General features: G+C 56.4%; 1 protein-coding gene across 7 annotated transcripts in view; it reads left to right on the plus strand.

Moving 5' to 3' along the window:
• The window catches only part of RGS3 (regulator of G protein signaling 3), a 122,355-nt gene extending 111,907 nt beyond the window's left edge, over window positions 1-10,448 (plus strand). For all 7 annotated transcript variants that reach the window (XM_030293554.1, XM_030293555.2, XM_030293562.1 and 4 more), the window contains 5 exons: window positions 3,575-3,639; window positions 7,375-7,476; window positions 7,869-7,930; window positions 8,540-8,706; window positions 9,507-10,448. In XM_030293554.1, coding sequence (XP_030149414.1) covers window positions 3,575-3,639; window positions 7,375-7,476; window positions 7,869-7,930; window positions 8,540-8,706; window positions 9,507-9,692 — 582 coding nt within the window. In that variant the 3' untranslated portion in view covers window positions 9,693-10,448. The remainder of the gene's footprint in view (window positions 1-3,574; window positions 3,640-7,374; window positions 7,477-7,868; window positions 7,931-8,539; window positions 8,707-9,506) is intronic.
• Window positions 10,449-11,583: the final 1,135 nt, after the last annotated feature.

An 11,583-nucleotide genomic window follows, 5' to 3' on the forward strand; every position in this document is an offset into this window, starting at 1 on the left:
TGGGGTCTGCCAGGCAGGGCCAGGTCAGAGAGAGAGCAGCCAGGCCTGGCCAGGTGGCCCCAGAAGTTGGGTCAGGACCAGTAAGAGAAACCAGACGACGTCCTGCTCATGAGAGCCCTCAATCATGGGTGGGGTCTGGAGCCAGACCTGAAATTCTGCTACTTGCCAGCTTGTGGACCCCGGGCAAGCTGCTGAGCAGTCCTGGGCCTCAGGTTCCTCAGCTGTCAACTGGGGCAAAGGGCAACGAACAGCTCTTAGAATTGTTGTAAAGAAGAGTGAGATAAAGTGTGTTAAAGCACTTCAGCTCAGTGCCTGGCGCATAGTGAGTGTTCAATAAATAATAGCAATAACCACAATAGCTGATCGTCACCAAGCACCAGGCACTGTGCTCAGCACTTCATATGTATTAACTTAATTAATTCCCACAATACCTAGGAGGTAGGTCCAGCTATTATCCCCCATTTTACAGATAAAGAAACTGAGGCACACAGAGGGGTTGTCACTTGGCTAAGGTCAATTAGCTAATAAGTCACTGAGGTAGGATTCAAATCCACACAGTTTAGAACAATTGACACTCTTAACCACAACTGTTATTATAGTCATAATTACACTAAGAATTATAGTTCTTATTCCAAGAGGCAGGGAGCCGCCAGTCCCTGGAGAGGCCCGGTGGGGGCTGGGCAGGCCCCAGAGATTCCTGCCTGGAGTGAAGGGAGGGCTGGTGATTCTGGACTCTCCTCCACTTCTTCAGCAGGGAGGGCCCTCTGGAGGGGCAAGGCAGTGGGGAGATGGGAGGGAGAGGCCTCTTGTGTGCTGGGTACTGGGCAGGCCTTACTGCAGCTCCTGAAGGGGGAGCCTTGGGGCCCACTGTGGGGCTAGAAATCCGAACCCTGACTTTCTGGCTCAGTTTCTTCTCTGTCTGGCCTGCAGGTCCCCCTCAGCGCCTGGGTTTCCCTAGCTGCTCTGGGGGCCGACTCCCAGGGCCTGAGCTACCAGGCCGATCGGTGTAGGCTGGTCCCTGCCGAAGATGACCCCCTCCCAGCAGTGGAAGGAAGAGCCCATTTCCCAGCAGTGCAGAGGCTGGGGGTGCAGCGGGGCGGGAGTGGTCCCCAGGCCCATTGTGTGGGCTCGATAAAGTACGGAAGCTGAGGTTAGAATGGCAGGAAGCCCAGCGCCCGTGGCCCTTTCCCACGGGTGGGGGCTTCGGGCACTGCTAGCCGCACGGGCGTGACTATAGCCTGTGTGCGCAATGGGGCGACAGAAGTAAGACTCACTGAGCAGTGAACGCTGGCAGCCCTGGTTACAGAGGCCACCAAGATTGGGCCACAGGGGCCTAGACTTTATCCTGGCGAATCCTCCAGCAGCCAGGGCTGTGGCTGTCACCACACCTAGGCTATGGCTAAAGAAGTCAGAGCTGAGAGGCTAAGAAACTCCTCCACAGTCAGTGGAAATAGGATCAATACTTACTTCCTGTAAACCCAAGCTCTGGGATCACACACCAGAGGTGGGTGTGTGCCTGCGTGTGCACGTACACACACGTGTTTACAACCCTGGCTGGGCAGCCACCTCAGGAAGGATGTGGCATTTCCCCTGAGTCTTTTACTGAGAGTATTCAAAATGTGCCCTGTCCTTACATTTGAGTAGCAGCATCCTCTGGTGGAGAAACACGGGTCTTAAATGCATACAGGCCCAGATTCCAGCTGTCGTCATTTACACTCTGAGTGTCTTTGGGCAAGTGACTGAACTTCTCTGAGCCTCCGTTTGTGGACTTACTTTGAGTATTAACGAGATGGTATCTGGATAATGCGCATTCCGGGGTTTGTATGAGTTCCATACAGTATGAGTTCCATAAATGAAGCTATAATCCCATCCATCCATCCATCCATCCATCCATCCATCCATCCATCCATGTGTGGGTACTCTGCTGAGGCTAGTAGCCCCCCCTGCTGGCCATATCTGGAATAAGGCCACTTTTCTTACTTGAATTAAGAGCACTTTAAGAATTAGCCCGTCTTTATTTTACAAATGAGGGAACTGAGGCCCAGGGTGGGGCTCCTGAGGAGTCAGAGCTGAAGTCCACACCTGGTAGCATGCTGTCTTGTCTTGGGACATAGTGTCCATGCCCAGCCCTCTCTGAGTTCTAGCGCCTCTCCCATCCCAGAACATTTCCTGGGCTCCTGCCCTAGGGTGGCACTGTTGGGGCCCTGGGTTTCCCCTGGAGGAAGATGGACAAGCACCAGCAGGGCAAAGGGAACAGAGGACAGCCCTTGTAGAGATGGTGGAAATCTGGAGGGGTCGGGAGAAGAGGAATGATAGACCGGGAGGAGACGAGAATTGGCGGGGCAGGAGGGAGAGGAGAGAGGGCATTCCAGGACGGGGACACAGCACAGGCAAAGGGGAGGGAAAGGGTGGGGGGTGCGAAGTGTGGGCCCCAGTGGAGCAGTGGGGGGTAAAGTTGCAAGCCGTGATTTAGGCAGTGAGGGCCTCAAGACTCATTGTTCTCAGTCTGCTTTCCTTCTCTTGATTCATTCATTCACCTGACAAATATTTGTTGCGCTTCAAATGTGTGCCAGGCCCTGTGAAGGTGATCCAGATGGACAGAGGGCTTGCTTTTGAGAACTCACAGTCAAGCAGAGGGGACAGATTTAGAAAGAGCCATTTCAAATATGGTGGGGACCCCAAAAGGTGTGCAGGGTGCACACCCTTGGTCTAGGGGTGCTCCCCGGGTGAGGAGGCATGTAAGGGGCCTACCCAAGGTCTAAGTCTTTCCTGAGGCTGGGTCTTAGGAGTAAAGGGAGATGGGAGGGTCACAAAAATGTCTCCCATGGAAGGTATAGCACGTGCAACACCTGAGGTGACAGGGCAGATCAGGTGAAGACATTCCATTTGCCTGGAGGGCAGGGTCAAGGAGGTTGCCGGAGCAGGGGTCAGGCTGGAGAGATAACTGAAGGAATTGTAACTGATGTTAAAATGCAACTTTCTACCCAGACCCTGTGTATCACGTTACGGAGTTTGAATGTTACCCTGGGGGCACCGGGGAGTCATGGAAAACTTTAAGGCAAAAGAGGTTCTCTCAGGCTTGTGCAACAATTCATTTTACACACTGCCAACCAATCTCAGGTCTCTGTCGGACCTCAGAATCCTGAGTTAGTCATTATGATCTCGATTTTGAAATTAAGAAGCAGAGGCTCACAGAGGGACAGCGAGTGGCTGAGTCACACTGCAGAACGCCTGCTGTAGCCCTGCTCTCCAGTCTGCCCTACTGTCTGCCGTGATTAAGTGCCACGTCTCTGGCTCTGCCATTCGGGCTGTGTCTCTGGCTTCTCCCCTGCAGCCTGGGTTCCTAGTTGCACCAGGGGGAGACGCCTTTGGCTGGGGGATCTGCCAAGCCAACCGCACTTCATGGACAGGCCGTTCCCAGTAATGGGTCTCCCTGTCCCTCACCTGAGGGGTGGGGGCTTTGCAGGAGAGGGGTGGCATGGCTGGCAGGAGCTATTGGATCCCTGAGCCTGTCTTTGCTCAGGCAGCAGCCTTCGGATGCCCAGACTGTAACGTGTCTATCTTTCTTCCACAGATGAGTGGGGCTGACGCAGTTGGGGATGACGATGAAGCCTCTCGGAAGAGAAAGAGCAAAAACCTGTACGTTGCAAAGGTCATGATCCTCAACCTTGCAATCAGGGAGGCTCCCCAACCCCCTTTTCCTCCTCTATCCTCAAACTTGCCTCTCCTCCACGGGTCCAGGTGGGGAGAAGGGGCTGTGTCCAGTCCTTCCCTAGACAGACACCAGTGAACAAGAGGATCTTAGGACTTAGCAGTGGCCCCAGGGTAGGGTCACGAGGGTCCTGAGCATCAGGCACTGCCCTCAGCATTCATGCGAGTGATGCAGTGTGCTGATTCAGTACCTGGAAGCCCCAGGGAGCCAAGCAGAGGCAACCAGCCAGGTTGTCCTGGCCCCGGCCCAGCCTCTGAGTCAAGCGGTGGCTGAGTGCCCTTGACAAGTTCTTTGCTGCCTCTGAGAAAGCACTGAACGGACAGTTTACTGGGATTCCCCCCTTTTCCTCCTAAGCCCTTGAATGCTAGCAGTCTTGGGAATTACCAGGAGGTGGCGCTGCTGGTCTAAGTAGCAAAAGCCCACACTCCCCAGCCTTTCTGGTCACACTCGCCTTACACTTCCGTTTTGGAGGTTTGTTAGAGGTGCCAAATAAATGAACAGGGTGTATGTGCGTTCTCCTTGGGCCTCCTTGTACACCTGGGTCCAAAGCCCTGGAGACTACGGGGAGGGATGGAGAGAAGGCAGTGGGTCACATGGAGGCCCCCAGAAGGAGCCCCCCTCCCCTCTGGGTCTGGTAGTACCCACCGTTATTTACCAGTGGGGCCTGGGGGAGGAGACGGGAGTGTTCCCAGATGCCTCTGGCAGCCTCTTCCCTGGCCTCCACTTTGGCTCGTGTCCACGACCCGAGAAACTCTTTCTTTTCAGCTCCTTTGCCCTCTCCAGGTTCCTATGCAACTGTAGGCTTCTCTCACTCTGCAGCCAGGAACAGTCACGCCTTCTCGGGAAGGCAAAATGCACAAAAAAATAGCCCTTTGCACCCACCATTGGGTCCAGGTATCACCAAAGCCACTGTGGGTGTTGCTCCCGGGGGGGGGGAGCAGTAGGGGGCAGTAGGGGTGGCCATCTGGGGGTGCTGGAGCCATCTTGGTCCACCAACAATAGCCTTGCTTTGGGGTGGGCGCTCTCTGCCTTTGAATGCCTGAAGCTCACATAATCGAGGACTCTTAGAATCTGACATAGCAACAAAAATAAGTAATATTTATTGTGCCAGGCACTGTTCTGTGTGTATTCCATATATTATCTAATTTAATCTTTACCAGTATTTTAAAAAAATTTCTTAATGTTTTATTTTATTTTTGAGAGAGAGAGAGAGAGAGAGAGAGAGACAGAGTGCAAGCAGAGGAGGGGTAGAGAGAGAGGGAAACACAGCTTGTGAAGCAGGCTCCAGGCTCTGACCCTGTTAGCACAGAGCCCGGACACGGGGCTCGAACTCGTGAACCGCAAGATAATGACCTGAGCTGAAGCCTGACTGAGCCACCCAGGCTCCCCTCTTTACCACTGTTTTTATTTTACGTTTCCTTTTTTTCTTACCCTATCTTACAAATGAGCAAATTGAAGCAGAAAGAAGCTAAGTTATTTGTCCTAGGTCACGCAGCAAGTAAGTGGTAGAGCGGGGATCTGGAACCTGGCGTGCTGGGGCTAACAATAGAAATAGAAATACGGTATTTTTTCTTCAGAACCTCCTCTATTGAAGCTCCGAAGGAGGTTCACGGCAGCCCTGCGAGGTAGTCTTTGAGCCCCTAGAGATGAGAGCCCATGCCCCAGAGCCCACCCCTTCCATGTCTTCATGGCTCCGATTGGAGGAAAGTGTTCTTTTAGATTCCTCTTATGGGTCCCTGTTCTGCCTTCTGGACCCACGTGGAGACATGTGGCGCCTCTCTGAGCCCTGCCATCCTGTCAGACAGAGCACTATGCCCCAGGAAGTCACGTGCTGGCACCCAGTCTCCCGGGTTTTCTGAGGGCCCCAGTCCTCACCCAGCCGGCTGCCAATCCCTGGACTCCTTGGCCTTAGCTCACGGCTGAGACCTGCCAGAGCAGGGTCCCCAGCGCTGGGCAGCTGCCCCAGACCCTCAGGACACTGTGGGCCTCAGCTCTAGTCTGAGCATTTTTGCCCTAGGCAATGTGCTTAAAACTCTACGTGCAGTTACAACCCTAAGCAGCTGGTAGGTACTATAATCATCCCTTTTTGATGGATGAGAAAATTCGACATTCTGAGAGGTCAGGCAACTTGACAAAGAGCACACGGTTGGTAACCTCTGGAGCCGGGATTTGAACCTGAGGCTGTGTGGCTCCAGAATCTCACACTTAACCTCCACAGGGTACCACCTCCCTTAACACAGAGTGTCCCGTAGGCCTTAATGCTACTTTAAGCTGGAATACTGCAGAAATGTAAATACTACAAACTTACAAACACGCGTCTGAAAGTTGAATTATTATTTTTTTTTTTACTGTTTACTTATTTTTGAGAGAGAAAGAGAGGAAGGGTCAGAGAGGGAGACACACACACACACACACAGCATGTGAAGCAGGCTCCAGACTCTGAGCTGTCAGCACAGAGCCCGATGCCGGGCTTGAACCGCAGACTCTGAGATCATGACCTGAGCCCAAGTCGGACGCTTAACCGACTGAGCCACAAGAGTTGAATGATTTAAATTCCTTTTATGCTTAGGTAGCATTGTGATTTTGCCAATGCATTCTTCATTTTAACTTTTGGTTTCAAGTCAGGATTTTTTATATTTAGAAGGACAGAGACCAAAAAATGAAAAATGTTAAAGTTTATCATTCAAAATTCACAAAACTGAATGTGTGTTAAACAAGTTACATTAATTAAAATCCCAAATGACATTTTTGAAAGTTTATAGGATTCGTACGTCTGAAGTTATTTGAGCTTAAGTTTGTACTAAGACTTTTGGGGCATCGTGCATATTGGTGGCCCCTTGTATCCAAAGCCCACGACTGAGGCTGAGGCCAGCTGCCAGGAGCTCTTCTCCTGGAGGTGCCCGATGTGGGGGGGGGGGGGTCTAGGGACAAGGGGGGCACACTGGAGCATGGGACATTTAACCCCCTTTCTTGCCAGCAGCTTTGCCCAGCTGCCTCCTGGGGGAGTGGCCAGACTAAAAATGATTCCTGGCTAAAAATAGCCAGTCCAGCCACCCCGGTGGGCAGAGCCTCCCGTCCCTCCCTCCCAGCAATTTGCTGACTTGTTTTCTCCTCCTTCCCCTGGCGCTGCCATGGCAACGGGGAGGCCGGTCACAAATAACCGGGTCTGGCTCTCCGCCGGGCGGGCCCCAGAGGCCGCCCCTTGCAGACACATGCCCCTTTCACGGGCTCCCTCTCAGGGTTGGCCGGGAGGGATATTTTTTTTTCCGCTCCCCGTCCTGGGCCCTCCCATTTCCTGGCTCCTCCCGTCTGAGTCCCAGCCCGGCCTGCGCCCCGAGCCCAGTCCTCCCGCCGAGATCGCGGCGAACGAGCGAGCGCTCGGCTGGCGGAAGCCCGCGGCACCGTCGCTGCCCGGCGCCCGGGACGCAGGCCTGGGGGCAGGAGCCTGGGGGGCGCTCCCCGCGGACCACCCCGGGCCCCAAGGTGGGGGGCCCCGCGGAGATGCTCCGAGGCATGTACCTCACGCGCAACGGGAACCTCCAGAGGCGGCACACGATGAAGGAGTAGGTGCCTCTCACCCCAGCGCTCGCCCTTCCCGCCCTGCATTTGCCGGGGCTGAGTGTGCCAGGCTGACCGACCCCCTTCTCTGCTTCTGCCCCCAGAGCCAAGGACATGAAGAACAAGCTGGGCATCTTCCGGAGGAGGAACGAGTCCCCTGGGGCCCAACCTGGGGGCAAGGCGGACAAAATGGTGAAGTCCTTCAAGTAGGTCTCCCCCGCCCCCGCCCCCCGTGACCCCTCAGGCCCTCGCTGGTCCCCGGGAAAGCAGGGCTGGTGGCCGGCTTAAATGCACAGGGTTCTTTTTGGCTGGACCCAGCTCTGGGGTGGATGGAGGCTCTCTCAGAGAGCCTGGCACCTGGCAAGCAGCAGCCCTCACCCGGAGCAGCTGCTCTGGGAAGGACAGCCAGGCAGGGACAGAGGTGGGAGCTGGGAGTGGTGCCCGCCCAGGGAAGCGGGGTGGGCCCCCTTCTGGGCTCCTCAGCTGGGCTGGCCACTGCCCGGCCCGAGGGCAGCCGACAGAGTGCCCCCAGCCCCAGCCACCCCACCTCCCCAAAACCTCCCGGTGCCTCACTGTGCCCCTTCCCTCCCCCCCTCAGGCCCACCTCGGAGGAAGCCCTCAAGTGGGGTGAGTCCTTGGAGAAGCTGCTGCTTCACAAATGTAAGTGGCGGCCGGCCTGCTCCCCTCCCCGTGTTACCTCCCTCCCTCTTCTCTTTGCTCCTCTCCCAGACCCAGAGACTGAGGCTGGTCCCAGAGAGGTCGCCTTTCCCTCTCTGCTGGGTCCCCCCAGGGGCCTCTGCTGTCGGGAGAGGCCCTTGGGCTGGCCTCGGCGCCGGCTTCTGCCAGCGCTGCCCTGGCCACGGGAGCTGGCATTGCCTGCCAGAGGCCACTGGGACCTGTGTGCTCAGACCCGGAGTCCCAGAGTTACAATAAACATTTCCACGTACCCAGGGCTTACGCTGGGCCAAATGTGCCCCGCGTCTCGTGGGCAGGATCCCCTCTGATCCTCGCAGGGCTCCAGGAAATAGACTCGTGACCCCCGCTCTACAGATGAGGGAGCTGAGGCACTAGACAGGGGAGACACCTGGCCAAGGCTCCCAGAGAGGCAGAGTGGCAGGGGTGGGTCCATGGCCCTGGGCCCCTGGCTCTTGGAAGCGGTTATCTTACTAAGCTCTGCACCCTACAGGCCCCTGGAGGGGAAGCTGGGCGGCCAGAGGGCGGAAGTAGCTGGTTCTGCCTCTCACAAAGGGCCTGGGCTTCTCCTCACAGATGGGTTAGCAGTGTTCCAGGCCTTCCTTCGCACCGAGTTTAGTGAGGAGAACCTGGAATTCTGGCTGGCATGTGAGGACTTCAAGAAGGTCAAGTCACAGTCCAAGATGACAGCCAAGGCCAAGAAGATCTTTGCTGAGTACATTGCGATCCAGGCGTGCAAGGAGGTAAGGCCTCAGGCCGGGCCCTCAGGCCCCCCATCCCCATCCCCATCCCCAGTGGCCTCTCAGTGATCGTAGGTACCTGGCAGCCTCAAGGAGCTCAGGAAGGAGAAGAGGCCAGAGTGACCCTCGGGGACCATGTGTCCAGGGTGCAGAGGAAGCAGACAGGGGCCTTGGGAAGAACAGAAATGGTCACTGCCCAGGCACCGGTGTGGCAGGCACCTGCTAAGCCCTTTATGTGTGTGCTCTTTTATTTAACCTGACGACAACCTGTAAAATGGGTTTAATATTCTCTTCATTTTAAAAATGAGGAGACAGTCTCAGAGAACCTAGTCAGAGTAACCCACACCTACGGAGTGCTGACTGAGTGCTAGACGCTGCGTACAGAGTCACAGTGGACGATCTATCGATTTAATCCGCATCTATTCAGCATGGATGACCTTGCTTAGTCTTCAATGCTCTTTGAGGGACAGACTGTTCTTCCTAGCCTGCAGACGAGTCAACGGGACTCAGAGCACTTAGATGACTCGCTCAGGGTCACACACCTAGGTGTGGCACTGCCGGGATTCGAACCAGGCAGTCGGACCTTAGAGGGGGTGTCCGCAGGCCTTATACACTACCAGCCCTACAATGAGCGACCGAGCCACGACTTGAATCGCTGACCTGAGGGCCTCCACTCTGAGCCTCAAGACATGGAGCAGAGGGGCTCGGAGGTGAGAGGCTGGGTAGGTCACGTTCCTGGCCCTCCGCCCCCAGGATCGCCCCCCTGCAGGTAGACCTGAGCGCACTGCCCTCCGCCTCCGCAGGTAAACCTGGACTCCTACACACGGGAGCACACCAAGGACAACCTCCAGAGCGTGACCCGGGGCTGCTTCGATCTGGCGCAGAAGCGGATCTTCGGGCTCATGGAAAAGGACTCGTATCCGCGCTTCCTCCGCTCCGACCTCTACCTGGACCTCATTAACCAGAAGAAGATGAGTCCCCCACTTTAGGGGCTGCCAGAGTAGAGCTCGGTGTTCACATCAGGCGGGCTGGGCCCCCTTCCCACCTGCCTCTCTCCCCCTGCGACGGAGGGGGCAAGCAAGCCCCCGGAGGCTGTGTCTCCGGACGGACAGACGGACATTCAGACGAGAGGCCTGGACCGAGAGAGGCCCAGGCCACTGGAGGAGAAGGAGGACCGGCCCCGTTGGGTCCTCACTGCCCCGGTACGAGGGGGCCCAAGGGCCCTGGCAGGTCAGGGGCCCTGGCTGAGCCAGATCCGGAGCTGCTGCTCTGTGCTGCAAAGACTCAGCATTGACCAAGTTCCTTAAAGAACTGGCTGATGGGGCAGGGGGCCTGGCTGTGGGCTCCAGCGCTCTCCTTAGGGGCCACTGGGGCTGCAGCTCAGACCCTCACCTTGAGTTTTATTTATTTAAACAGTAGTCGGATGCTTGGCACGTTGTCCTGTAATAGGAGATTTTTGCCTCATCAGTGTTCCTAATTTACAAGTGCAATATTTTAACCAATGCCTTGTGAAAAGCCACCTTGCAGAGAGGGTGGACCCCACTTTCCAGTTTCGGGCACCGGTGGTGGCAGCTGGGTCTTCCGGACTGATGAGGCCTGGAGGGGTGGGTGCTGCCGTGTGACCTCGCACAGAAATCCAGCACCTGCTGCGTGAGGTGTCCCTCAGGGGCTCTGGGAAGGCGTGGCACCCTCAGACCACACAGCAGCCAAGTTCTGGAGCAAATAAAAGGCCTGTGTTATTTCTCGTTCTTGACCCTTTCTGGGTGTTCCCGGGTTTGGGCTTTCCCAGGGTCACTGGGGCTGGGAGGGTCAGAACGGCTTCTGTCTCGCCATCACCCGCCTCCCATCCCAGAGCCATATACACCATACACCGGTGATTGCCCGTCCCTGACAAGGTGCCTCCCTGGGCCGGACACTCAGCCGTGCTTGTCCTGTTTACCATCTCATCTTCTCCGCAAGCCTGGGAGGTGAGGGTTATGCCCATTTCACAGATGAGGAGACTGAAGCACAGGCAGGTGGGGTGACTTGTCCAAGGTCACACAGCTGGCAAGTGGCAGACGGTTCTGCGTGGGCCCAGCTGGCTATAAAACCTGTGCTCTGGATTGCTGTCCTCTACTCGCCACAGAGTGGAGTCCTAGCCTGGCCACCAACTGGTGAAAGCCCTTCATTTTTCTGCCCCCCGCCCCTTACCCTGAGATCCTAGTGGGACTTTCAGGTGGCACAGGGCTTGTTGGTGGAGGTGGATGAGGCCGGGCGTGGGCAGGCCCATGCATGCCTTTAGGACAGAAGACAGAGCTGGGCAGGTGACGATGAACAGGGATTACAGAGAGTCCCTCTGTGTCCCTGGGGAAGGCTTCCCACTCTGTGCCTAATGGGAGATGCAAATTTAGGAAAGGCCCCGTCCAAAGCTGCACTTCACCGGAGGCCCTGGACCGCTTGCCTGGGGGAGGTAGAAGGGAGCCTGGAACCCAGGCCAAGCTGATGCCAAAGCCGCCCCCACATGCCACCTGCCAGGGTCTGGGGCGCAGGGGCCTGGACATGGCCTGGAGTGGGGACTGGCCCAGCTGGGCTGGCTTTGATGAAGCCGGACGGAATTGGTGCAGGAGGGGCTGGGCCCCATCTCCCTGGATCCGTTCCCTGCCCTGGGTCCTGGGTTCACATCTGCCCGCCGTAAGTTGGAGACACAGAGGACACAGGGCTGTCTCCTCCCTGCCTCCCCTCGCTGTTTTTCCCTGGAGGCCTAACCTGGGGCCAGGCATACAGTAGGTGCTCAGCACACGTTGTACAGCCTTCTTTTCCAGTACTGGAGTGTGAGCTCTTCCAGGAGTGGAGCTGGGTCTTCTTCAGGCACCAGGGCCTGGCATTGGACCTGGCCTGAGC

The sequence above is a fragment of the Lynx canadensis genome, chromosome D4, assembly GCF_007474595.2.
Source record: "Lynx canadensis isolate LIC74 chromosome D4, mLynCan4.pri.v2, whole genome shotgun sequence".
Classification (NCBI taxonomy): Eukaryota; Metazoa; Chordata; class Mammalia; order Carnivora; family Felidae; genus Lynx; species Lynx canadensis.